Here is a 27,773-nt window from a genome sequence, read left to right on the forward strand (position 1 = left end):
GTATATTATATAAAAACACGTGCGTATTCGAATGCAGCGTTGTGTGAAAATTTTAAAGGAGTCGGTAGGAACAAACAAACATTACATTTTTGTTTATATAGATAGATAGAAGATGATCTGCTTTAGTTCATTTTCACAGAAAAGCATAATGCCTCACAGAAAAGCAAACTTAGGGCGTCGTACTTGTAGCGCCATCTGTTGGACATAAAAGCCTTAACCTAGATTATATTTTTTAATTTATATGAATGTTTATCGGAATAATATACAGCCTATGTCCACCCTGAGGTTCCATTCTAAATATTGGTGAAAGAATTTTTGAAATCGGATAGTTTCGGAGATTACCTGCTGCAAAGAAACTTACATACATGCATACATACATACATACAAACATTACCTCTTTATAATAAACTGGAAAAATTATATACAGTTTCACAATGGAATTAATCAAATAATTGTTCATTTGTGGAAATCAATTGTTAGATTACAATATGAAATACATGTAAACAAGAGAAAGATGGGAGTCAAGTAACAAAAACTTTCCTGAAGAACAGAAAGGAAAAGACTTCAAGCAAAACACCTGATGTCATCTAGGAAAAATAAAAGCCTGGCAATTCACCTTCTGACAAAAGCAAAGAAAGTATGTTCAAGTTTTAATTACTGAAGGGAAGTAGATAAAAGTTATTTCCACTTCCAGATCCCAATGATAATTCAACCATGCTCAATTTCAATCTGAAAATCTCTTGAAACTCTGATGAAACTCAGGCATTTATGCTTGAAGGCACCTCAATTCACTGATTCTCTCTCTCAACCCATAACTATAAATTACAAAGGTTTAATAGGAAAAAATTGGTCTCCTATCTTTTTTCTCTAACAGTCATACTCTTTCCAGTAAAAAAATACGAAAAAATCCACTTACACAAGTTGACTTTGTAGATTCTCAACAACAAAAAAATTGAATATTACAAGGTCTCTGTAAGTCCGCACGAAAAATATAAATTTTAAGTTTAGCGGTAGACCAACACACAGCTGTTAACTAATGACTTCTCTTTATTTAATTACTGTAGATGCATTTCGGTCCTATTAAGGGACCCTCTTCAGTACTATAAAATATAAACATTTTTAATAAACTCTTTTGCGAGTAAAAATATTAACATAACAATTAACACTTTAGTTTTACATTACCATTTAGAATACACAGCTTTGATTATACATTCCATTAACACTTTCATATCAAGTGTATTAAATATCTTTTTCGACTATCTATGGTTGTGTTTCTAAATTACTGCAATAAATATTATTCTAAATTAGATCTTTATCTATAAGTATACCTAATAAGATGAATTTTTAAATTATTTTTAACAAATTTTAAAACCTATCTTCTAAAAAAGTTTTTAAAAAGTGGAAGCTAAACAAACAATAACGTATAAAAATTAATTTTTAAGATACATACTGTTTGTATTATTCGGTGATAGCCCATGAACTATACACATCCATAGCACACAATAAAACATATCGAATATATTCAGAATAGTTCCGATAACGGACCGTTTAACGGTCCGTTATCGGAACTATTCTGAATAACACTCCCTCTATTGACTATTCTACCTCATGACGTCATCTTTTAATTTCTTCTATTACTGGATACCATCTTTGATCTATTTGCATTCCACTGGAAACANTTGTTTGTTAACCGATTATCAATTTACTATAGGTTTATATGGGAATTTGATTAATTCGTTCTGGAGACCCCCAAAAAATAAAAAAATATATACTTTCTTACTATGTTTATTCATATGTAATAATAAAAATACATATATACACGGTCTTGCATTTTTATTAGTCGTGCTTTTCCGTTTGTGGGGGTTAAAGAATCTGTCCAATGTCAATTGCTTTTCCATCTTCTTCATGATTTTTCAGAAGTAATTAATAGCATTGTAATTGTAGAGATCTATAGGCCTTTTAACCTCAACCTGGTTTGGATGCCATTTTAAGACCGCTGTTCTGACATCCTCCCACTTCTTCAAAAGATCTTTAATAGCAGATATTGGCATAAATCTGCATTTTCAGAAGAAAACGTAAAAGAATTGTTTCTGTCAGAAATATAAAAGGCTGGAATTAGAAGGGAGAGTTTCAAAGATCGGGGAATACTACCCGATCAGTATATACTGGGTAAAACGTCGTTGTCCACGTCTCCCGCACTCCAAAAAGTTTTGAATTGTTGTGTGAGACAAAGGAAGACCAATCAGTATTCATTATTTACATCACTTCTTCTTGTGTTTGTTCAGTGAAGTGTTTGTTATCCGAACATGTGTTCGTTGGTCCATCATAAAAATCTTTCGCAAAAGTGTTCGTTAACCGATCACCCACTGTACTATGTATGTCTGGAAGTGAAGAATCAGACGAAAATCCTGGTAATGTAATTGGCAATGCATCCACAACAGTTTGAATCCTGCTCCAGGCTGATTCTTTTCTTCCAGAATATTCTAAATTAATTAGTAAATATTATAATTATTAAATTTAATAAGAGATGGCACCTAAAACTTACCTCTAGTACCAAATTACTTAATAGTTAATCATTAATTATAGCCCTTAATTAGCTCAGTTAATTATAGTGATCATTTGGTCTGTTATTAATACATCAAGCTTAGTGATGTTTACAGATATATTTTTCTGTTAAATTTTATTTTATTATTCTTTTCAGTGTAAACAGTGAACTATGTGAAATAAAAATGCATACAATTTTTATGTACCCCTACATAAAAAGGTCATATACAAATGATTTAGATCTACTTGAAGTATGAAATCCTTGTTATGGTGACTCCTGGGTTACACTTCAGTCTGTTCCACATATCCCTGTAGGTTAATGCACAATTGCCATCTCTCTAGCAATTTCCATACTGCCTCACAAAATCACTTCTTGTGAGTGTCTTATACCAATCCCTAACAGCCTGATTTAAGGCTTTACTATCTGGAAATTGGTAACTATGCACAGGATTCTTCATCTCATGGAAGAGAGCATAGTCACTGAGTGACAGGTTGGAAAAATAGGATAGGTGCAAAAGCATGGTGAACCCCAGTGATTGTGCAGTCTATTGGCTAGTGAATATAGTGTATGGTCATGCATTATCATGAAATAGCAACACATTCCAAGACCAATTCATCTTTGTGACGGTTGGATTTTTCAGATTAACGTTCTCAGGGAGGAACAATAATGGCAACTGTTGTGACTGCTATTGTGCAGATGCCTATGCCCATTTCCTAAACATGAAGAATCCTTGCATGGTTACAAATTTCCATATAGTGAAACCTTTTATCAGGCTGTCAGGAAGTGGTCACTCTCTGTGGCAACCATTCCATCATCATTATGCCTTGTCAACCCAAAACATTGTTTCTGTCATTTTCTCAGCCAATTATGCTAAGCAGAATTTATTCAGTGTGGGGCTTCATTTAGGCTTGCATCACTTTGTTGTTTAATTTTAGGCATGTGGTAATAAAATCAAGATTAATCACTTGTCATCAACCATGCTTTGGGTCAGTTCACAACATATACTTAAAATTTATATTTTTCGTGCAGACTTACAGAGACCTTGTAATATTCATATATTAACAGCAGTCATAAGAAAATTAAATTAAACAAAAAAATTGACTGATGTTATCCTAACTTAATCAAATAAGCTATCTCAACTCGGTATATGAAATCCACCAAATTATGCAAAAATTCACTTAGTCTAAATAAACAATAAATTACAATTACAAATTATTACAATTAAATTAAAAAAGCAAGAAAAAAATTATGAAACATTCTTTTAAAAATATTTTCACAAAAACACAAAAATGTTATGTACCATAAATTACTTATGATGAAAGCTGGAACATGTTTATATACACAGTAATGAAAGAATCTAATTTATATAGTAATGCAACCAATTCAAATATTGAATTATCAGTTCTTTTAATACTGGATTAAAAAAACTGATTATAAGGAAAACTCTAAATATAATGCTACAGGTAATATTTTTCAGCAAAAAATTGTCCTTTATGAGCACACATCTATTTTAAAAAATATTAGTTTATTATTTTGTACCAACAGAACACCAACAAAATTTTCAAAATATTTTAAAACAACAAATTATGAGGAGATATTGACATTAAATAAAATCCTTCTTTTGCAAAGATATTAATATTTTTCTGTTATAAACCAAATAATTGCCATAATTAATTGAGCTAATTAAGTGACATAATTAATGATTAACTATTAAATAATTTGGTACTAGGAGGTAGAACCATCTCTTGTTAAATTTAATAATTATAATATTTACTAATTAATTTTGAATATTCTGCTTATATCTTACACAGCGGGTGATCGGTTAACAAACATAATCCGTTCCAAGACTTTGTTTGCTATCCGAATTGTTTGTTAACCGATTATCAATTTACTATAGGTTTATATGGGAATTTGATTAATTCGTTCTGGAGACCCCCAAAAAATAAAAAAATATATACTTTCTTACTATGTTTATTCATATGTAATAATAAAAATACATATATACACGGTCTTGCATTTTTATTAGTCGTGCTTTTCCGTTTGTGGGGGTTAAAGAATCTGTCCAATGTCAATTGCTTTTCCATCTTCTTCATGATTTTTCAGAAGTAATTAATAGCATTGTAATTGTAGAGATCTATAGGCCTTTTAACCTCAACCTGGTTTGGATGCCATTTTAAGACCGCTGTTCTGACATCCTCCCACTTCTTCAAAAGATCTTTAATAGCAGATATTGGCATAAATCTGCATTTTCAGAAGAAAACGTAAAAGAATTGTTTCTGTCAGAAATATAAAAGGCTGGAATTAGAAGGGAGAGTTTCAAAGATCGGGGAATACTACCCGATCAGTATATACTGGGTAAAACGTCGTTGTCCACGTCTCCCGCACTCCAAAAAGTTTTGAATTGTTGTGTGAGACAAAGGAAGACCAATCAGTATTCATTATTTACATCACTTCTTCTTGTGTTTGTTCAGTGAAGTGTTTGTTATCCGAACATGTGTTCATTGGTCCATCATAAAAATCTTTCGCAAAAGTGTTCGTTAACCGATCACCCACTGTACTATGTATGTCTGGAAGTGAAGAATCAGACGAAAATCCTGGTAATGTAATTGGCAATGCATCCACAACAGTTTGAATCCTGCTCCAGGCTGATTCTTTTCTTCCAGAATATTCTAAATTAATTAGTAAATATTATAATTATTAAATTTAATAAGAGATGGCACCTAAAACTTACCTCTAGTACCAAATTACTTAATAGTTAATCATTAATTATAGCCCTTAATTAGCTCAGTTAATTATAGTGATCATTTGGTCTGTTATTAATACATCAAGCTTAGTGATGTTTACAGATATATTTTTCTGTTAAATTTTATTTTATTATTCTTTTCAGTGTAAACAGTGAACTATGTGAAATAAAAATGCATACAATTTTTATGTACCCCTACATAAAAAGGTCATATACAAATGATTTAGATCTACTTGAAGTATGAAATCCTTGTTATGGTGACTCCTGGGTTACACTTCAGTCTGTTCCACATATCCCTGTAGGTTAATGCACAATTGCCATCTCTCTAGCAATTTCCATACTGCCTCACAAAATCACTTCTTGTGAGTGTCTTATACCAATCCCTAACAGCCTGATTTAAGGCTTTACTATCTGGAAATTGGTAACTATGCACAGGATTCTTCATCTCATGGAAGAGAGCATAGTCACTGAGTGACAGGTTGGAAAAATAGGATAGGTGCAAAAGCATGGTGAACCCCAGTGATTGTGCAGTCTATTGGCTAGTGAATATAGTGTATGGTCATGCATTATCATGAAATAGCAACACATTCCAAGACCAATTCATCTTTGTGACGGTTGGATTTTTCAGATTAACGTTCTCAGGGAGGAACAATAATGGCAACTGTTGTGACTGCTATTGTGCAGATGCCTATGCCCATTTCCTAAACATGAAGAATCCTTGCATGGTTACAAATTTCCATATAGTGAAACCTTTTATCAGGCTGTCAGGAAGTGGTCACTCTCTGTGGCAACCATTCCATCATCATTATGCCTTGTCAACCCAAAACATTGTTTCTGTCATTTTCTCAGCCAATTATGCTAAGCAGAATTTATTCAGTGTGGGGCTTCATTTAGGCTTGCATCACTTTGTCGTTTAATTTTAGGCATGTGGTAATAAAATCAAGATTAATCACTTGTCATCAACCATGCTTTGGGTCAGTTCACAACATATCTAAACTGTTTGTTGCTGATTCAAAGCATGTAGCACCCAATGCACACAAATCTTAAATAAGATCAGTTCATGGACAATTTGCAACAACTTAAAACAGTGTCAGCAGCATCTCATCCAAGGTTGTGTGATTGTAGTGATCAGTTCTGATACTCTTTGAATCATTTGAATCACTTTATGTTCATGGATGACCACTGCTTAAGCCCTTAAGTGTTTCATTGCCACATGCAAAGCCAGTCATCCAGTTGAACATAGCTGCATATGAATGAGCACCATTTCCACACACTGCCACTAAACACCTATGAATATTTGAATATTCACAGAATTCCTGCCCTCTTTCCACAAGAATCATGCAGTCCATCTCTGTCCATGGAAATTGCTCTTCATTGCATTGTCAGAGTAGTCACTGACCTATGACATTTCCCACAACCCCTATTATAAAGCTATGGGTACCATCTCACAACTAAACTACTTTCGAAGTCAACAATACGATTACATCAAATGACAATTTGATACCATCTGCTGGATCAAAATCATAGCCACAATCTAAATCATTTGTATGCAACCCTTGTACATAAAAAAATGTGTATATAATACATACTCATAAAAAGTTGGCAAGGGCTATTGCTCAACTTTCCCAGCAATCAAATAGGACGTCAAGGGGATCAAGAAAAAAGTTTGATAATTTTCAATTATACTATGATACAAAATTTAATTTATAACAAAAGCTTAAAAAGGAGTAATATTGTTAAATTTTGATACAAATCTCTATTTAAAAATTATTTAAGTTTAAAAAATAGCAAGACAAATAATTTTTATGTCTTGCTATTTTTTAATTTTGAGCAGGACATTAGCTCAAAATTAAAATTGTGTGTGGCACCATTTATTGAGATTTTACTAAAAAATAATTTTTATATTATTAATTATTATAAAAAGGCAAAAGGCTTCACTTTGATAGTAGAGATGAGTTTTAAAAAAATTATTGTAAATGCCAATAAAAAATAAACTTTTCATTAAGTCTGACTGAAAACATTATATACAAGTCCTCCTCTATTTTCCCATCCCCATGACCTCTAGGTCGTGGGGATGATAATAGATGGGAAAATAGAGGATTACCAAAATTTATCAATAATACCATCAAGTTTCACTATTTTTGGTTCACCCAGTAATGAGATTTAATGCAAAATATATGCACATACACACAATGTTGCAAGGGTTTTTTTCTTTTTACATTTTTGGGCTCCTTGAATGTCAAGACATCAAGAAAGGCAAAAGAATCAGAGGGTCAAAATTTTGACTAATCACCATACTTTCCCTATATTATATTCTATAACAGCTGGAAAAATAAAAATAATCTTATACATCTATTTTAGCTAATCTTATATAATTTGTATCTTTTAAGAAAAATATAGCAGACCCCCTATAATGCGGGTTCCTATAATGTGGCAAAAAAACTGCAACAGTATTCGTATAAAGACGCTAAAAGGGACTCGTAAAACGTCATCGCCGATTCATGTCGCAACAAGATTGGTCGAATCTGGACCAATAGTGGATGAGCAGCCGAACTACTTTCCGCAGTCCAGCGCCACGCTACAGAGTTTAGGCGGGTAAATTGAGTTTACTATCGTCTGTACAGTATTATATATAAATTAGGTACTGTAGATATAATTATATATTAATTATATATAAATTAAGTACTGTATATATAATTATATATTAACTGAATTTATTGTAACTTTATTATAATTATATACATACTTTCTGCTATCTAGCGCCACACTGCAAAGAGTTTAGGCAGGTAAGTTGAGTTTACTATCGTCTGTTCAGTATGTAAATTAGGTACCGTAAGTCTAATACAGTACTGTAATTTTATACATTTCTTGTGAAAGAAACATTTCTTATTCAACGGCCATTAAAATTATTTATATTAACAATGTCTCCAAAGTTCAACAAACTTTTTGCAGAAAAATAACTTATCAGAAATCGTGGCCGCTGTTTGGTGCGTTGCTCCACGACGAAAACAAGCTTAAGCAATGGTGACGTCGAACGGTGCACACTCGGTAAGTAATCCTACAATTTTTTGTTCATAGCATAGTTTATACGGATTATTCCCGAAAAATTATACGTGTTTTGGAAATGTTGAGTCGAATTAGTCTAGAACTGATTAATTTTATGGAAGAAAACCTTTCAAACAGCCGTAGTCCGTAAACTTCACATGTGTCGGGTTGCGATTGGCTCAGGTATTTAAGGATTCCTACAACGTGAAATTCGTATAACGTGGAATGTATCTACACGTTATAGAGGGGTCTACTGTATATGATATTTTACATATAAAGCATATATATATATAACAAAATATCAAATTCAAATAGAACTTTATTCAAGAAAAGGACATCTTACTTTGATTTTGGTCCTCCATCACTATCATCACCTAATGTATCTTTGTCAATTGTTTTCAACTGCGTAACCTAAAAAAAGAAAAACTTTTTTATTAGTTACTTGAATTAAAAAGAAACCATTAATAACTCTATATTTAGAATTAAACAGAAAAAAATAATTTTTAGATTTCTATTTAATTTATAATGATTAATATTTTTGATCTTCATAGAAACCAAATGAAATTATTTGCCTCAATAAATTGAGATAAATAGTTAATGTTTTTAACTTGAATCTATCCTATTTTAAATCATAGATTTCTATAAATAAAATATTCCATTGATTATGCATAATTTTAATCATTATTACAATAACTTTTATTATTACTTTTGTATCCATTGAAACATTAGCTTTTAATGAATACGAAACTACCAGATAAATATATCTATGAAAATATTTATATAAAAATCAAAACATTTTATTTAAAAAATATTGTTTTAGTTGTTTCAGCAGTAAAATTCATTATGAGAAACACAATCATATGTAAAATAAAATATATACATTTTTTTACATATAAGTACAAATTTTATGTATGTATAATGTGAGCCCGAGGGTTTTCAGGGCGTAAATTTTTGTGTTTAACATTTTTTTAACATTAGAGGATGAAAAAAAATTATTGCAAGTTCCCATGGAAATAGATCGGATGTCGACTCTTACACATTGACAAGATAGGAAGGAAGAAAGACAAGTCATTGCACGTCTGCCAATTAGTCATCGTACGCGTGCTAATTAGTCATCATAATAAGTGAACGTCCAGTTGGCTCAGTGCCAACAACGATCATATAAAAACGATCATCACGGGAAGTTCAGGGCAATCGTCTGTCAGAGTGTTCATCCCAGGAAGGTCAAGTACAAGAAGGAGAGTACAAGTGTCTCTCATCCCAGTCCTGTCTGAGAAGAAGCAGGTAGAAGACATAGGACTGTTCCAGCTTCCATAGTCCAGAATGATTGTCACATACTGTCATCTGACAGCATATTAAGATATATCTGAGTGCAGTAACCTTTGTAAACTCTCTCTCTCTCTCGAGGTTAGACACATGGCATAGTGATTAGTTTGATCGCCATTACCGATAGATTTATGTGTTATCCACATTTAAGCATTTAATCATTTAATTCTTTATGTATGCTCATGTAAATTAGATTAGTTATATAATAAACTCCTTCTTTGTTGTTTAAACCTGACTCCTGTTTATCCAAGGAAACCTGTCAACTTACTGACAGACTCCCCATTTGTTTTGCCCTCCTAGCCATCCGAACAACTTCAAGATCAGGCTTTACCAGTCCGTGCGGATTAAATGGTCAGGACAAGATTAAAGTCCAAGCAACTGGTTGCACTTACTAATGGCATAGTACAACTAAATATGTTATATGTATTACAGTAATGAATAGTATTGTACACATACACTACATAACAATAATTTGTATCAGTTAAGTACTGTATAACATTAGCTCATATAATATTCACTCAAAAATTGAAAACTAAACTAACTTTCTGCAGTGCCACCTGGTCTAATATTATCATTCTGATCTCAAATTTATTTATTATATTATTAATTTATAAATAAAAATTAATAATAAAAGTAAAATTAATTTCATATGAAGAATAAAATATTCCTTGGTGCGATTTTTGACAACTATAATAGTAGCTGCCTTTCTGATGTTTCCACGAATTTTGCATCGATAAAATCATAATTGCCCCCCATCTATAAAACTTTTTGGCTCCATCATCGGAACAACTTCCAAATTCCATAAAGCAGTAAAAAGTAAGACAAGTCTTCTAACATCATTTTAAGACGACTCAGTCTTCTTGATTGATATGTTAAGGTCATACACTATTAATCATAATCATCTAACAACATTGTTAAAATAAAGATTGACTTGGAGATGTTTATTGGAGAGTTATATAGTGTTATATATGTGTTTAATTTCATTTACAACTAAAGTGAATGGGCCCATTGACACTTTTGTCTTTTGTGCATCCACCCAGCACAAAAATAAGACATTCCATTATATTTAAATATGTCAAAATTTCCTTTTCATCATGTCAAGATGATTTCTTGACATGATGAAAAGTAAAATGATTTTACAGTCTTTTTTAATGCTAAAATAATTTTTGTAGATTATATGCAGCAACCTACAATTTGTCGTATTGAATGAAATCATATCACATCATATCATCTGTATATTAGACAGGAAATTATGGTAATTCAAATTATATTTTAAGACAAGAAGCTTTAATATAAACATTTATATAAAAAATGTATTGATTTGAATATATCTGTTACTACTATACAATTATTAAAATAGAATTAATATATTCAAATAAAGTTAATTTTACTTTAAAGTAAATTTTTCAAAATCCACATGTACAAGATCTGTTCAAAAAATATGTGAACTGTTTGAATTGCACAGCTCCAGTTGGTTCCAGGGGAATCAGCTTAGTGTCGCTAGGTTTGTACAGATTGTCTGGTAATAAAGCCATTTCCCAAGTACAGATATCTTTATTTGTTGATTAGTTACGTGGTTTTTAGTGAAGTGTGATTTTTTTGTTTGTCGGATTTCAGAATGAATGACCTAATGGAGCAACAACTTGCTGTTAAACAGGTGATGAATCATGGGTTTATGGTTATGACATTGAAAAGAAGATCCAATCATGGTTCCAATCCAGTGGGTGGGTGAAACATCCCCCAGATTCAAAAAAGCTCGCCAAGTTCGATCCAATGTCAAGGTGATGCTGACAGTTTTCTTTGATGCTAAGGGTGTTGTTTACCCCCCATGAGTATCTCCCCCAAGGCTCCACAGTGAACCAAACTTACTACATTGAAGTTCTGAAACGTCTGAGGGATGCCATCTGTCGCAAAAGACCAGAAATGTGGAGGAGTGGCAAATGGTTTCTCCATCATGACAATGCTCCAGCCCATTCAGCTCTCAGAACTTGTGAGTTTTTGGCCAAACACTCGATCACTGTTCTTCCCCACCTCCTACTCACCTGACCTTGTTCCTTGTGACTTTTTCTTGTTCCCCAAACTCAAAAGACCCTTGAAACAAAGAAGATTTGAGACGATTCCCGAGATTAAAGCAAATGCAACGAAGGTGCTGAAGGACATTACAAAAGAAACATACCAGGACTGTTTCAACAATTGGAAACACCATTGGGATAAGTGTGTGTATTGGGAAGGAGAGTACTTTGAAGGAGACCCAAACATGTAACTTCTACATAAAGTACATTTTGTTTAATGACATGTATTTTTTGAACAGACCTCGTAAATAATTTATATACTTACAAGTGCTACTTCTGTATTTCCATAACCATGAAAGTTAACTGTACATTGACCATCTTCTGTAATTTCTTCTATAGTTGCTTCATAAAATCTGAAAATATGTTTCAATATAAGTAAAAATATATAAATACTTATGCAATCAAATAAATAAATTTAAAAAATATAAACATTGATTAACCTGATTTTTAAGAATAATGTCAAACAGTTGCTAGATTATTAATGCTACTATTAATAATAAAAATAATACCGGTGTTTCCCCGAAAATAAGACCTAGCACAGATTTTGCTGAATTGCGAAATATAAGACCTCCCCCTGAAAGTAAGACCTAGCAAAGATTTTTTAGTCGTAACGGTCATCAACAGATGGTTGAAAGTGGCCGTTGGCTTTTTGAAAGTACAGCACTGATTGGTCAGCAGACAATTACGCCACACGGCATGATTTGCATAAGACTATGGCTTGGGAATCACAGATTTGCATAACGATACAGCTGGTGATGGCTAATTGGTCGGCCGGGAATCACGCCACATGACATTTGCATAGTGCTACGGTTCAGTAAGCACTAATTGGTCATCGAGTCCGATGTTGACGCTATAAAAAGGCGACAGTTCGACACACCGGATATACGTCACTCTCGTCTAAGTTCGACTTGGGAATTTTTTTGTTCAATAATAAATGTGAAGTTTTCTTCCTGGAAAATATAAGACATTCCCTGAAAATAAGACCTAGCGCATTTTTCAGAGCAAAAATTAATATAAGACACTGTCTTATTTTCGGGGAAACACTGTAATAATTTAATTATTAATAGTATCATTAATATAATCCAAAAGCCTGGCATTAAATTAAAAAAAATTTTTATTCTTTAATTAGCTAATTTTAATATGCAGTAAACTTTTATGATTATGGTAATGTGAAAAATACATCTTATCCATTGTATGGATCTTCTAGTCCAGTGGTTCTTAAATTTCTTCTGGCCTTGTACCCCTTGGACAGAAGTATGATTCTCTGAGTACCTCTTGTGTAGACTTCTACACATGCATCTCAGATTATCACTGAAGAGCAATGACAATCTGACATGCTCGTGTAGAAGTGCCTTAATTAAGCAAATAAAATTAATTTTCATAATTACACATTATTTCCATAATTTATTGTCTCAAACATAATCAAGTACAACACTTATTATAAAATATTAAAGAATACAAAAAAATTTGTATTTACAAATCTATTTATTAACCAATTTTTATTTTATGCATAAGCATAACCTCAAATAAAAGTTTGAAGTGAAGATTGTTTTTGGTGTCACTGCAGTTGTGAAACAATGGTTTGTGAAGATAAATTTTTTTTATATTCTTCAATGTGTTTTTAATGTGTAAATTACCATCAACCATTTTTAAACTAAAATCAAGTACAACATTGTCACATCAACAAAATGATCATGGTTGTTACATAGTAGCTTACACGTACAGTACACTTAGTGAGAACAACATGCTTAATGTAATGAACAAAATTTTTCAATATTCGGTTTGATTTGAGACAATTTCAATCATAAGCCATGCTCAACTTTAAGTTTATATCTACATTTGGTTTTAAGAGCTGTCAATACAGAAAAACCTACCACTTGCAAAAACAGGAAGTTACAAAAAGCATCAGAATTTTCACAGCAAGCCTAGTCAATTCAAGATATTCTTTCAGTAACTCAGCCCAAAATTGCAACAGAACTTGTCTCAATACGATGATTTTTTAAATTATTGTTTGATGAAATATCAAGCATCTGTTCCTGCTGGATAACTGACAGTCCCAGAAGAGGCATATCAGAATGAAATGGACTCTGTACCCATGAGCATGAATCACAGGATAATTCAGGGAAATTCTCATGCAATTACTGGGTGAGTATTCTCAGCTGCTGCATTACATCAGCCTTCACATTTGAGTCAATAGCTGGACAGATAACTGTGCAATGTTGGAAAGCACTCAAACTATATTCTCTCTGCAAAGCTCATCCAGAAATTAAAGTTCTTTATCATAGCTCTAACTTTGTCATGTGCAGTGAAAAAACGCATCTATCTTGATGCTGCTTTTCCGCCCATTGAGAACAGCCAGAAGTAGCTTCTCTGTACTAATCAATGCACCACAGGAGGACACTGAAGTGTGCAGTTGCAAAGTTAGCAATGTGAACCGTGACAATTATGTATGTATTTTGCTCCATGTGCAATGTATTTTACTTAATCCAGTAGCTGGAAACACCCAAATATTAATTAAATATTGAAAAAATATGATGTTTACAGTAGATGAGGATAGAAAAAAAATTATTTTGAGTTACAGATCTGTAAGAGGAGGTAAAATTACATTGATTTGATAGGACTGGGAAAAAAAATCAATTGTTCCAAGAAATCTGTTTCTACTATAAAACCTTTCCTTAAAAGTTTTTCTAAAAAATACTATAAATATTATACCAACTTATCCTCAACAGCAATATTTCACCAGCTGATTGGCAGCTAACTGATATATCAATCTTTGTGGCTCACCTTTGAAGTAATTCTTACACTGTGTTTTTAATTTAATTCACTAACAGTAGATGGTGTAGCTGAACAGTTTTGGCATATTTTATTTTAAAACATAAGTGACAATAACTACTACAGTTACTATATATATCCAAAGACTTTTTTAGAAAACCCTTGGGTTATTATTCAAAATTCCATTTAGAAAACAAAATGATATAACAAACCAAAAATACAATGCTGCATAATCCAACCAAAAGCATTTTACATCAAAGGAAATTCTAGGGACAGTCTGATGCGGGTAAAAATGACAATGGTCATATGAGCCATTGATTTTGAAAATGGGGCAAGTCCATTTTATGTTATTGCCAAATATTTAATGGTTTGCACTTGAATGGGTTTTAAAATATTTATGCAGTATGGGTTTTATATTTATAGACTTATTTTATATTTTTTGTGATCTTATTTCATGTAAATTTAATATGCAATAATGGTTATCAACATTAGATGAAAAAATTGTGGTTTTGGTATGCAACAATGGACTTACCTCACTTTCAAAAGCAATGATTAGTTGAAAACCTTGATTTTCTTTAAATGGAATATAATTATAACAAAAAATTTGAATATTTTATTTTATTACTTATTTATTTTATTTCAACATTTCATACATCTTTCGGAAAGCTACAATAAAACAAAATATAAATTTAATTTTATATGAAAAAGTGAAGAAAATAAGAAAAAACATTCAGTAATAAGTTGCATGCATATAATTATATTTCTTAGTTTAGATGGTGTAGAGTTTTAAAGTATTCATGATGAATGAGTGGTACATAGGGTAATAAATCCATTATATCTTCGTATTTTTCTTTAGTAATAGGCTTAGTTTTTGCATTTAAAGATGATTATACTATTTTTCTGAAACTACTTGTCCACCTCCGTTTTGGTGATAAATCAAGAGTTTTAAATTGCAAATCTTTCCCATCAATGTTTTATAAAACAATTTATATGATGCATTTCTTAAAATCTTATCCAGAAAATATTCAACCAATTGACAGTTTCTCCATCAGTATTTTTTGTTCTTTTCAAAACTGTTTTCTCCAGAGGTTTAGTTGAATAGAAGTCTTCACTTTTCATTTTATGTACTAAAAATGCATTATGTTTGTGACATTTCTGTATTAATCCTGGGAAATATACTGAAAGTGGACTTGCCACACTTTCAAAATCAACTAACAATGAATATCGTTGACAATATAAATTACAACTAAGAAATTTGCACTGATATTAACCACTTACTAACCTTTAACATGCAGTCTTTTTTATTAACATAATCTAAGCTTTTAAATCACATTAATTGATCTTCATCAGGATTGATCCTGACGAAGATCAATTAATGTAATCAAAAATGTTAGATTACATTAATAAAAAAGACTGCATGTTAAAGGTTAGTAAGTGATTATTTTTAAGTAAGTGCAGTTTGAGAAGAGTAAAAAGTTTTAATATCCTGTGAGCGCTTTTCACATTTATAAACATCGTTTTCAGGTAGCATGTATTTTAAATCTAAATCTTTATTTTTAAACTTGTTATGTTCTAAGTGGCTAATGCTGTTTTTGTTCCAACTTTAAAAACTTGTTCGAACACCTATTTGATCTGGTTCTACTTGGAGACGACATTTATAAATATGTTGAAAGCACTGACAGGATATTAAAACATTTCTTAAAATGTTCTTTAATGCCTTTTTATGTGAATTTTTCTCATAAATCAGTAAAATTGTTGGCGTGACATCCACCCTACACATTTAAGTTAAATGTATTTCAATATTAACCAAAATGACTTTCTACTCAAAGTTACATCAAATTGTTAATGTAGTTTTAATTTGCCCTAACTATATAAAAAAAATGTGACAGATATGTTAATATAGGAAATTTTTAATTAATGGTGTTTGCTATTTTATGAAAAATTCTGCTTATGCAACAAATCTTGGAATGTACTGGTCACATATGGTGGGACCCTACTGTATCAGATTTATAAATAAATAAAAGATACTTTTTTTAATAAAAAAAGTTAATTATTAAAAACAAAAATGTTTTAAACTTTTTATATTCTAAAATAAATTAAATAATATAAAAAATATATAATATAATTGAAATATTAATAACGATATATGATTATTTATATAATACTTACTGTCCATCTTCTGACCAAGGTGCTAAACATCTATCTCCAGGATTCCATTTAGATAATTCTAAGCGAGCTTTCTTTTTGGCACCATGTAGGCTAGATGTTGGAAGAGCATCAGGTTCATTCGCATTTAACAATTCTTTACTTAAATTTAAAACTTCCTGTAAGAAAACTTCAAGAATTAACAATATGTAATTGTTATAAATCCTAAAAAAGTTTAAAATATCAAACAAGGATATTCTTCACTACTATTTTACATAACATTTTGATATTCGGAAGTTTAAATTAATTTTCATAAATTGAAAAAAGAATACAATGTAGTTAAATACTATTTATTCTGTGGTTTAATTGTATCTTTTAAAAATCATTACTGCAATTAAATATTTTTGTATTTTCATAGTTTTTTTTAAAAATATTTTTATCTTTATTTTAAAAAATTCTGGGAAAAAGCTTCTAGTCACACCTCTGATTTAAAAATGTATAAAATATTCAGATTCAATTGCTTCTAAAATTTATACAAACATTCTGATGGAAATAATTGATCATATATTGTAATGACCAAAAATTAACTTGTTCCAGTATTTAAAAGCAAACAGGTTAATAATACAATAATAGATAAATACAATATAGCCTGTCTAAAACAATCTGAATAAAATGAAAACCTACCTAATTTGAAAAATTCTTTGTAATAGTGATTTTCTATGTTAAATTTTAGTAAAAATTGTCCAATACAGAAATGGAAAGGATTTTGAGTATGAAAAATGTAATTTAACCTGAACAAAGTGGAAAATTACAATTCCACTTGTAGACAAATAAGTAAGATCACTTCCAGGTATAACAGTCTCTTTAGAGCATGATACACTGTATTCCAAGAACAATTTCAAACTTTGTCAGAGAAATAAAGATCATATGACAAGGAGTCATTACAGGCTGGGTGTTTGTTAAAATCAGTAAATATTTTTAATCCTTTTACTGGTTTTTGGTGTATTTGTGTGTTTCCATTCCATAAAACCAGATTTTTGAAGTAGTGGAGGTTTCGTTAAAATCAACCAGGGGCAGAATCAAATACTTTTAAGAATTGAAAACTTTCATGAATCAGAATGAACTTTCTAGAATAGTTTTTAAGAACAAACAACAAATGTCATTTGTGGAAACAGTGAGAATATGGTACTGCAGTGTTACCTATTTGCCTTGTACAGATTAATTGGTAACTAACTAGTACCAAGCATTCAAGAACAAGTTAAAACATGGATAATCATAGAGATTGAAGTTAACAATTAAGTGCAGTATTAAAATTTTTTGAAAAGTCAGATTGCAGAATAATTTGGTCTCTTCATTACTGTAATGTGATTAGAATTTCTGACAACAGAAAAAAAAACTCAAAAGAGAAAAAAAAAGCCATTTCAACTTCTTACTCAAGTTGATACTCAAATTGACATTTTTGTTGTTGTGAGTTCATAAGAATTATATATCTGGGAATAATCAAATACATAGCACAAGTTCTTTAAACAACAAAAACTAGTGATGTAACAAATATTCGGTTACTATTCGGTATTCGGCCTATTTTTCGCTATTTGGCCGAATACTGAATACCTAAAAACAGGAGCAAGAAATAACAAAAACACAGTAAATTAATCATTTTGGTATTTAGATTTAATGTTATTGGGTTAGCATTGTTTGTTTATATTTATTTATAACTTATAACATTCACAAAATAAAAAAGAAAATATTAGTCACATGTATTCACAATTTATAATTACAAAGATCAGCACACGTACACACTATTCGTTCAAGAATCATCACACATCTGAGGCTCTGACCCTGCCTATCCTTCTTTTTAAGTGCTCATCTTTGCTCTTCCCTTTCTCTTTCCTCTATCGCTTTAGTCCACGTATGCCTATGCATACATCATAATATGCGCTCATGATACTTTCGATTTGTCACTTTTCCGTCATAGATTTCCCATTTTACAATTACGTGACTCATAGCCTGGTGATAACGGAGAAAATAGACAGATAGGACGTCGGTATAAGTCACAGTTATGATTTCACAGATTCGAAACAGCTTGGTAGCCTGAACGACCCCAGGCTTTTGCCCGTGCACGCTAAATGACTTTCATTACAAGCATTTAGCTTTCCGAAGTCTATAATAACAATTGTTTGGCATTCACGGCCGCGAATTTTGCGCCAATAAGCTGCCTCAACTTGTTCGAGGCAGCTTATTGAGTTGATAACATAATCGACTTGTTCCATTATGTTATCAACTCAATTTCATATTTATTTTCACATTTTCACAGTCCTTCTCTGTTCCTTTTCCGTTATTTACACGTGTAGGTCATTTCGTTGTTATCCACATTTGATATCATCACTTATCACATACTGCCATGACACTATTGTCTGAACTGTCAAGAATTAGCACAATTGGTGAAGCGTAGTGACAGTGGGCCAATAGAGAGCAGGGTGCTTGCCACAATGCGGTTTGCATGCCAATTTTCGTACGTGCGTTAATCAAGCTGAATAGTTTGGCCGAATATACTATTTGTTGCAACACTAACAAAAACTTTTTACAGTTGAAAAGTTCTTAATTCTTGCATTTGCATACTCTCATCTTTAGTTGGAATCACTTAAAATTAAACCTAGTAATAAAATTTTTTAATGTATGTTAAAGTGATTTTACTATAAAAAATGAATGTAACTGTATGATACTTATCTAGTGGTGTAGAAGATTTTAAAAAATTGTAAAACCTATTCAAAATGAAAACCTGACAATGAAAAAAATCTGGTACTATTCAATTTCAGTTTACACAAATTTTACTGTACAGTAGAGCCTCGAAAACTCGGCCTAATGTGGACCTAAGGGTGGCCGAGTTTGTGAAAATGCCGGGTTATCGGGAATGGGGTTAAAAAAGGATAAGTATGCGTGTTTCCTCAGAAAATATTGTACTGTACTTGTATGTATTGTTTGCTTGAGAATACAACAGAGAATAAACTGCCCAAATACCCTTAAACAAAGGAAAAGTACGTACTTTATGAAGGCATAGAGCCTTTACTACATGAAAATGAAAATTAATGAATACATAGTGTACAGTAATTTACCTGATAAGACAGACCTCAGAAAAATACTTTATGAGGCATAAAGCTGTCTATGATGAAAATTAATTATCTAAGGTTATTTTTGCCCTGCCAGGGTGTGGCCGAGTTATCCGGAGTGCCGGGTTATCGAGTGCCGAGTTTTCGAGGCTCTACTGTATTAGTAAATTTCAAATATCAAATTCAATTAAAATTTTGTGAACCCCAACATAGAATTCAGATTTAAGTTTCACAAATAAATACAGTATATACAGTCTTGTATATGCTATTATGCATAAAATATTTTGGATCCAACTATGAACGTTTCTATTCATTCAGTAAACATATTGAAATATTTCATTTGCAAATGATTTAGAATTTCTGCAAAAGTTTATTATTATTACTTCAAAATCATACATTTTTATTTCTGATAAGTTCTTGAATTTTATCGATAAAAAAATTTTTTTTGCTTTTTCCAAAACCATGCCTTCTTTTATTTGTTAGTCTTAATCACACAACTAGGTGCACAGGTAGGCACTAGGCTTTTTTACATCACTCTTTATTATGCAACATCTTAGACACCAATATGCGTTTCAAGCATATGCCCCTCATCTGTCAGCTACAGAATAGAATTTGAACATATCAGTCATATTACAAATTTACTTTAATAGTTATTTACAAATGTACCTTTATCTTATGGACATTTGGCATAGTAGTGCAAACTATTATACACAGTTTTAAATTAAAACACATGTATACATATATATCTACACTGTTAAAATTATTGTGACTTAGTACATTAAACAGCACTCACCCAATCTCTGGCACTACTAGTTTCTATCAGGTTTTCCTTAATCTCATTCCTATACACTTAAAAATTATAAAAAATATTTTTCTTTGTTTTTTAATTCAATAAAATATTCTTTTTTTCATATTTTTATGTTATACATTTTAACATACAAAAAATTTTTTAATACTTTAACCTTTACTAAGCTTTTACAATTAAATTTTCTTTTTACCAATTCTCTAATTTACATGTTAATAATTTTTAACGTTTACAATTTTGGATATAGAATTATGTTTAAAATTTCTGATTATAATTTAGTTATACAACAGTTTTTTTACAGAATTTTTAACCAATTTTTGTTGATCTTTATGCATGAATTTTTGTTAATATTGTTTTGACTTTTTATAATTTCAAAACATTCCTTAAATTTTCTGTTGTACCAATTCTTTTCTTTGTGCAAAATTTTTACTTTCTCTTTGTCAATACTACAGTTATTCATTGTACAGTGTTCATAAAAAACTGAGTTCATTCTTCTATATTTCAAATTGGCAACATGTTCTTTTAAGCCATGATCACACTTTGCAACTTCCAACCATGCAGGAAACTGCAACCGCGACTAGAAATAAAAAGTTTGTTCTACTCGTGCCAATTGCAAATACACATCCAATCAGCAAATGCCTTTCTGTCACGTCATATGGTGACAACATTGAAAATAGATCATCATCATGGCGGAAAGTTAGAGGATTGATATTTTTAGAGAATCGAGATTGATTGAGCTTATTCAGGCTCACCAATGCCTGTAGGATTTTAATTCTTTGTTTTATCAAAGATTTTATCTCTTCATGTATTCTCGCCAGCTCTATTAAACTGATCACCTTTTTTTCTTTTATTTATTGCAGAAAAGGAACTGCTTGCCATTTTAATAAGAAAAGTGGCTAAAATTTTGTAAATACTCTGAAGTAGAATGTAAACTGTCGATAAACTCACAAAAGTAATCAAAAACAAACTACTGTAATTTTATTGGTTTATTATAGGGTCACATGTTTCAGAGTTGCAATGCCAGCAAACAATTTGTGACCACAAGAAGACATGCACGACTCGCGCTTGTTGCAGTTGTGATTGCCTGCATAGCTGAAAATCGCATGATGTGACCATGGCTTTAGTCTTTCACCCACTTTCCTTTTAGTTTCTCCTATGTAATATTTCAATTTTTCACAAATACATGGTACAAAGTAAACTGTATTTGTTGTAATGTATATATTTTGCATCTTACTTCTTCCTTCAAATTTGCATCTTTGTAGTCTCTTCTGCAGTTTTTTGTAAGTTGGGCCAGTTTTATATTTACCTTATTAAAGTTAAATTTTTTGTATGTTAAAATGTATAACATTTAAAAATATGGAAAAAGACTATTTTATTGAATTAAAAAATAAAGAAAAATATTTTTTTTAATAACTTTTTAAGTGCATAGGAATGAGATTAAGGAAAACCTGATAGAAACTAGTAGTGCCAGCAAATGGGTGAGTGCTGCTTAGTGTACTAAGTTGCAATAATATATATATATATACACATTTTAAAACTGTTTAATAGTTTGCACCACTACACTAAATGTCTATAAAATAAAGGTACATTTGTAAATTACTATTAAAGTAAATTTGTAATATGACTGATATATGTTGAAATTCTATTCTGTAGCTGACAGATGAGGGCATATGCTTGAAATGCATATCAGTGTCTAAGATATTGCAGAATAAAGAGTGATGTAAAAAAGCCCATGAAAAGAAATGTAAAAAGAGTGATGTAAAAAAGCCCATGAAAAGAAATGAAGCTGGAGGAACTACGAGAGACAACAAGGGAAAGATCAAGATGGAGAAGACTTGTCCATGAAGTCACCAGGAGTCGACGACGACTCGATGGAACTTAACAACAACAAAAAAAGCCCAGTGTCTACCTGTGCACCTAATTGTGTGATAAAGACAAAAATAAAAAAAATTGTTATTTAAAATTTATAAATGGTAATATTTGTAGTTATTTTCTATATTTCTAATTATTATTTTTTTAATTTATGAAAAAATAGTATTATGAAAAAAATAGTATTTTGCACAAAAAAATCTAATCTAATGAAAATATTTTATATAAAGCAGAACTACAATAATAAGAAATATCACCATGACTATTTAATGGGTATAGCATTCCCATCTTCATTACATAAACATAATCCATCTTATAACAGCAATTATATTCAGCTTTATTAGAAAATAGTGCGAGAATGATATTAAATACAACCACTCTTATCAAGTTCAGACTAATTTGATAATATTTTATTTTTTAAATATATAACCAGAAAACTAATTTTATAAATTCCACAGAAATATCACACAGGATAAAAAAAATTATAAAACTTCTACAGCTGTTCCAATTTTCAAGAAAACTGATTTATAGTTCAAAAGTTTTATACAAAAAGAAAAATAATAAAAATAAAATAAATCATTTTATTAAATAAAAATTTTTAAAAAATTAACACAAAACAAATACAGTAATACCCCAAACTTGCGCAATAGGTGAGACCGAGTGATAACCGCATAAGTCTAATTCGTGTAAGTCGGGGTATAATTTCGCAATTTGTGTAAAATCCAAGTCGGTTGTATATAAGCTAATAAATGTTCTCGTTAATCTTATCTCGTCTTTTGATTCATTCACAGTTACAAGAAATCACCACATAGAGTCTCTCGAGTCTCCGTAGATATAACAAACACAGAAATAAATAACACAAAATAAATTGTAGCTATGTGTCGATTCAGCATGACACGTCCAAACATGTAAGCCGAACAATAGTGTGGAGGAGTGAGTAATCAAGAGTTGTATGGCGCTCAAACAAAAGACAAATCGATGAGATTTGAAAATCGCGTAACTCCGGGTTCGCGTAAGTCGGGGTAGCGTAAGTCGGGGTATTACTGTACATTGACAACAAACTTGCATATTTACACACTGATAAACTATCTGATTCAGGCATCATAATATATTGCTACATAAACACATCAGATGATATATTAAGTATTTGTCATATTAAAAAATTTAGATGTACAGTACCGTATATTAACCCTTCTTTGTCCATATCATAATAGTGAAAGTATTAATACCTAAAATGTCATTGTTTACAAATTCCAAAATAAACTTTTGTGCATACCATTTCTTTGACACCTCCCTATCATATTGTTAACAGTCTTTTTACCATTGATATCAATTAACAAAAAAAACTGATGTTCTTATTATAATAATATTTCATTACTTAAACTTTCACTATATATATTTGAAAATGAATAAGTAATTTGAAAACATTTTGTATAGTTTTATTTTAAATATTTTTTATGAAATATTTAAATCTGTCCTTTTGTAGACCATATTTATTACAAAGCTAATTTAAAAGATTACTCTTTATAAAATAAATGAAAAATTACTGATAAAAATTTTTAAATACTCACAAGAAGATCCTTTTTAAGCTTTAGAAGTTCTTCACTCTCTGGTTCTGTGGTCAAAGCAGCTTCAACCTGTATAGAAAAAATATATTTTAACTCAATATTTAATAAATATTAAAATCAAGAAATGCGTAACTAAAGAATAAAAATAATCTAGACAATGAAAAATAATTATTCATATCAAATTACATTTAGTTATTAAATAATGATTAGTAGTATAGTCAAGAAGGAAATTGAAATAGATTTTTTTGACAGTGATCAAATAATTTTACAACAATCAAACTATAATAAAATGATTCAATGTATGATAAATATGAAGAATTTTTCTTTGCTGCCAACTAGAATACCCACAAATGAGCATGAGTGATAAGTTAAGCCAGTGATTCAATGCATTTTAGACAACTTGCATTTATCATTTTAATAACATTTTGATTTGCTTAAAAATATCCCTCAGCCAAGATTGCTTGCATTTGCAAAAATACATAAAGAAGGTAAAGAGTTTAGACCCGTGGTTGAGAAGTGCAGAGGACCCACATACAATCTTGAAAAACATTTACATAAATTTATTTCAGAGGAGCTAGGTAACAATGCTCTTGTTGCACAAAATCCAATGAATGTAGCAAAAGAACTACAGGAATTAAGTTTATTGGATGAAGAAGTTGGGACGATTATGGATTATGAAAACCTATATCCATCTATAAAAACAGAATCCTGCTATAAAGCATTAATGGAATTTATGCTCCACAAAAAACCATAAATTGCTGCATTTATGAAAGATATGACAGAATTAGCCAAATTGATTTGTTATGAGTCCTTCTTCAGTTTTGATAAACAAGCTTACAGACAAAGAAAGGGGTACCTATGGGAACCCAATGTCAGGATTATTGTGTAAACTAGTCCTATAGAACTTGGAGAAGAGCATTATCAATGGGTTCAAGATGGATATTGTATTTTACAAAAAGGTATGTAGACAATGTATGCATTATTTGGAAAAACGACAAGAGAATACAAGAGTTTGTACATGTAATCAACAATAACAACAGAGATGGATTAAAACTTAAACTAGAGCAAAAAAGTCATGAACAGATACATCTTTTGGATATAGACATCCAATTGAAAGGAGATAGTATAACAACAGGTATCTACATAAAACCAACACATAGTCCACTATACATTCCGGCTAACTTGTACAACCCCTACAGATAAACTGTCCGCCTTTCGAGCACTCATCAGAAGAGCGTATTCACATTGCTCTAATGTGCTGGACAGGATTAAAGAACTTAATAGAATTAAAGAAACAGCTTCAATCTTGGGATATAAAAAGAGTACAATAGAAGGGCTAATTAAAAGTTATGAAGGAGGCAATGTAATAAGAACCCAAGCAAGTCAGTTTAAAAATCTCCAAGTTCACATATAATCGAATCATCAAGAACATCATGAAACAAGTATTGGACAGAAAACACTCAAAAATGATTTCAAAAGAGCACCTAATATATACAGTATTTTAAGAAATGATAAAGATGTGATTAAAAAAGAAGAAAAAGCAGGCGTATATAAAATTCTGTTTGAAAACCAGGAATTAGGAATTAAGAAGGACTACATTGGGAGTCACAAGAAGGAATTTGGCTACCAGACTTAAGGAGCACAAATATGATATTAACAAAGGGCACTGCAACACAGTATTATCCTGTATGGCACAAGCAGAGGACTCTGTGGTTAAATAGAATGAAGTGACTATCCTCAGGACTATGCATTCTCCATCATTGGCAATGCACGAAGAAAAAATCAAAATATATAAAAGTAAATTAAAAGATGGTTATATTAACGCCAAGGATGCAGTGGGACTAGCTTTCGCATGAAAATTCTACATAAAATAAAAATAAAAATATTATTATTATTGCGTAACCATTTAATTGCACGTGAAAGGTTCTCTTTAAAGCAATATACTTGCGCATTATCCTTTCGGTTCTTAAGTTTGCATGTGGCCATCCATCTATAATATTCCTTTCGTACAGTTGACAAGCCTTGTATCAGTCATTCATAAATGGTTATGCAATAATAATATTACAGTAATCAAAGCTGATAAAACCAAAATGTTGGTCTTAATGAAAAGGAGACGCATGAATACATCAATGCTACCAGATGCGTCGTACAACAAAACAACGTTATCGACAAACTACACAACAAGGTTAAACGCTTATCTAACTCTAAACTGGCCACAGCTCTTGGAATGCGGGATATAGTTATGGACGCTCCGGATACGCCCAAGCTTTTTGCTTTTGCTAAGACGCATAAACAAGGCCACAAATTGAGACCTGTAGTTGATAAAACCACAGCACCCACGTGCAAATTAGAAGCATTCTTGCACGATTTCATCACTCCAAAGTTACAAGATTACCGATACTCCATCTCCAATCCGACAGAGTTAATAGTATTCCTGAAAAACACCGAAAAGCCCGCGTACATATCGGTTATGGATTTCCATTCTTTATATCCATCAATTGAATTACCACCATGTTTTTGCATACTCCAAGATTTTCTATTACAAAACGTCTATTCTCAGAAATTACACCAACAGATTCTTGAAGTAGCACATTTGATTTGCTACAACTCAATTTTTCAATTTGAAGGAAACACGTATGCGCAGGGCAGAGGCATACCTATGGGAAGTGCCGTCTCAGGCGACCTATGTGAACTGGTAATCAGACAACTGGAAAATAAAATAATTCCGAGATTCAGCCACGACATCATATTGTACAAGCGATACATAGACGACATCATTATTTTATGGAGGCACGAACCTAACATTACCCTCTTTGTGAATAGGATGAACAACAATCCGTATGGCCTTACCATAGAACTTGAGCAACATAGTGAATCCGAGGTACATTTTCTTGACTTGAACATTGCATTTGGAGGAGACACCATATACACATCTGTCTACCGCAAATCTTGTCACCTCCCAACGTATATCCCAGCGAACTCCTGTGATCCGTTCAGATATAAAATGGCGGCATTTAGAGCACTGGTTAAGAGGGCCTACACCCATTGCTCAACACAGGATACTTTGATTCAAGAATTGAACTATTTGCATAACATAGCTAGTCAACACGGATTCAACACCATGGTCCGTAAATTAGCACAACAATTCACCAACAGCCTCCCACCTACTCCTCCACAGAACAGTGTAGAACGAGATCACGACTTGTTCCAGTCACATACAACCCGTTCCTAATATCCCTGTATCAAAAAATAGCTAAAAAACAAGGAGTACGCTTAGCATACAGAAGATGCCTGTCTATGTTTAAGCTTCTACGCAATGAAAAAGATAAACCTAACAAGTATAAGCTACCAGGGGTATGCGCTGTCCCACTCACGGACCATAGATTTGAGAGGGAACTGGTCTACATTGACGCTACTAAACGGGCTATTGGTGTCAGATGGACTGAACACCGACGGGACATCCTCCACAAAAGGGGTTCTACGTCATTATCCATATATGCGTCAGACCCGGAGATTTCGGCAAACTTCGACAACGCCAAACTCCTCATTACCACACCGTTTACGGACCACCTCAAATGGTTGGAACAAATGGAAATTTGCAAAGCTTACAACACTTCTGCACCTATTAACTCGAGGGATGAGATTACATGTCCCTAGCATGGCAGGCCCTACTGCAGAAAGAGGATTCACATTAATAAATATGTATAGTAAATAGGGTTTTAAAACATCATACTCGCTGAGATGCTATTTTTTTATTTTTAATTATTTATTTTCTT

General features: G+C 31.5%; 1 protein-coding gene across 1 annotated transcript in view; it reads right to left on the minus strand.

Moving 5' to 3' along the window:
* LOC111621768 (survival of motor neuron-related-splicing factor 30-like) overlaps nucleotides 1-27,773 on the minus strand; it is a 53,228-nt gene that overhangs the window by 17,526 nt on the left and 7,929 nt on the right. Inside the window, exons 2-5 of the mRNA XM_023364010.1 lie at nucleotides 24,001-24,066; nucleotides 16,673-16,827; nucleotides 11,997-12,084; nucleotides 8,677-8,744 (exon numbers count right to left, since the gene is read on the minus strand). Coding sequence (XP_023219778.1) covers nucleotides 8,677-8,744; nucleotides 11,997-12,084; nucleotides 16,673-16,827; nucleotides 24,001-24,066 — 377 coding nt within the window. The remainder of the gene's footprint in view (nucleotides 1-8,676; nucleotides 8,745-11,996; nucleotides 12,085-16,672; nucleotides 16,828-24,000; nucleotides 24,067-27,773) is intronic.

The sequence above is a fragment of the Centruroides sculpturatus genome, unplaced genomic scaffold (genome assembly GCF_000671375.1).
Source record: "Centruroides sculpturatus isolate CEXI.00-Female unplaced genomic scaffold, Cexi_2.0 scaffold153, whole genome shotgun sequence".
Classification (NCBI taxonomy): Eukaryota; Metazoa; Arthropoda; class Arachnida; order Scorpiones; family Buthidae; genus Centruroides; species Centruroides sculpturatus.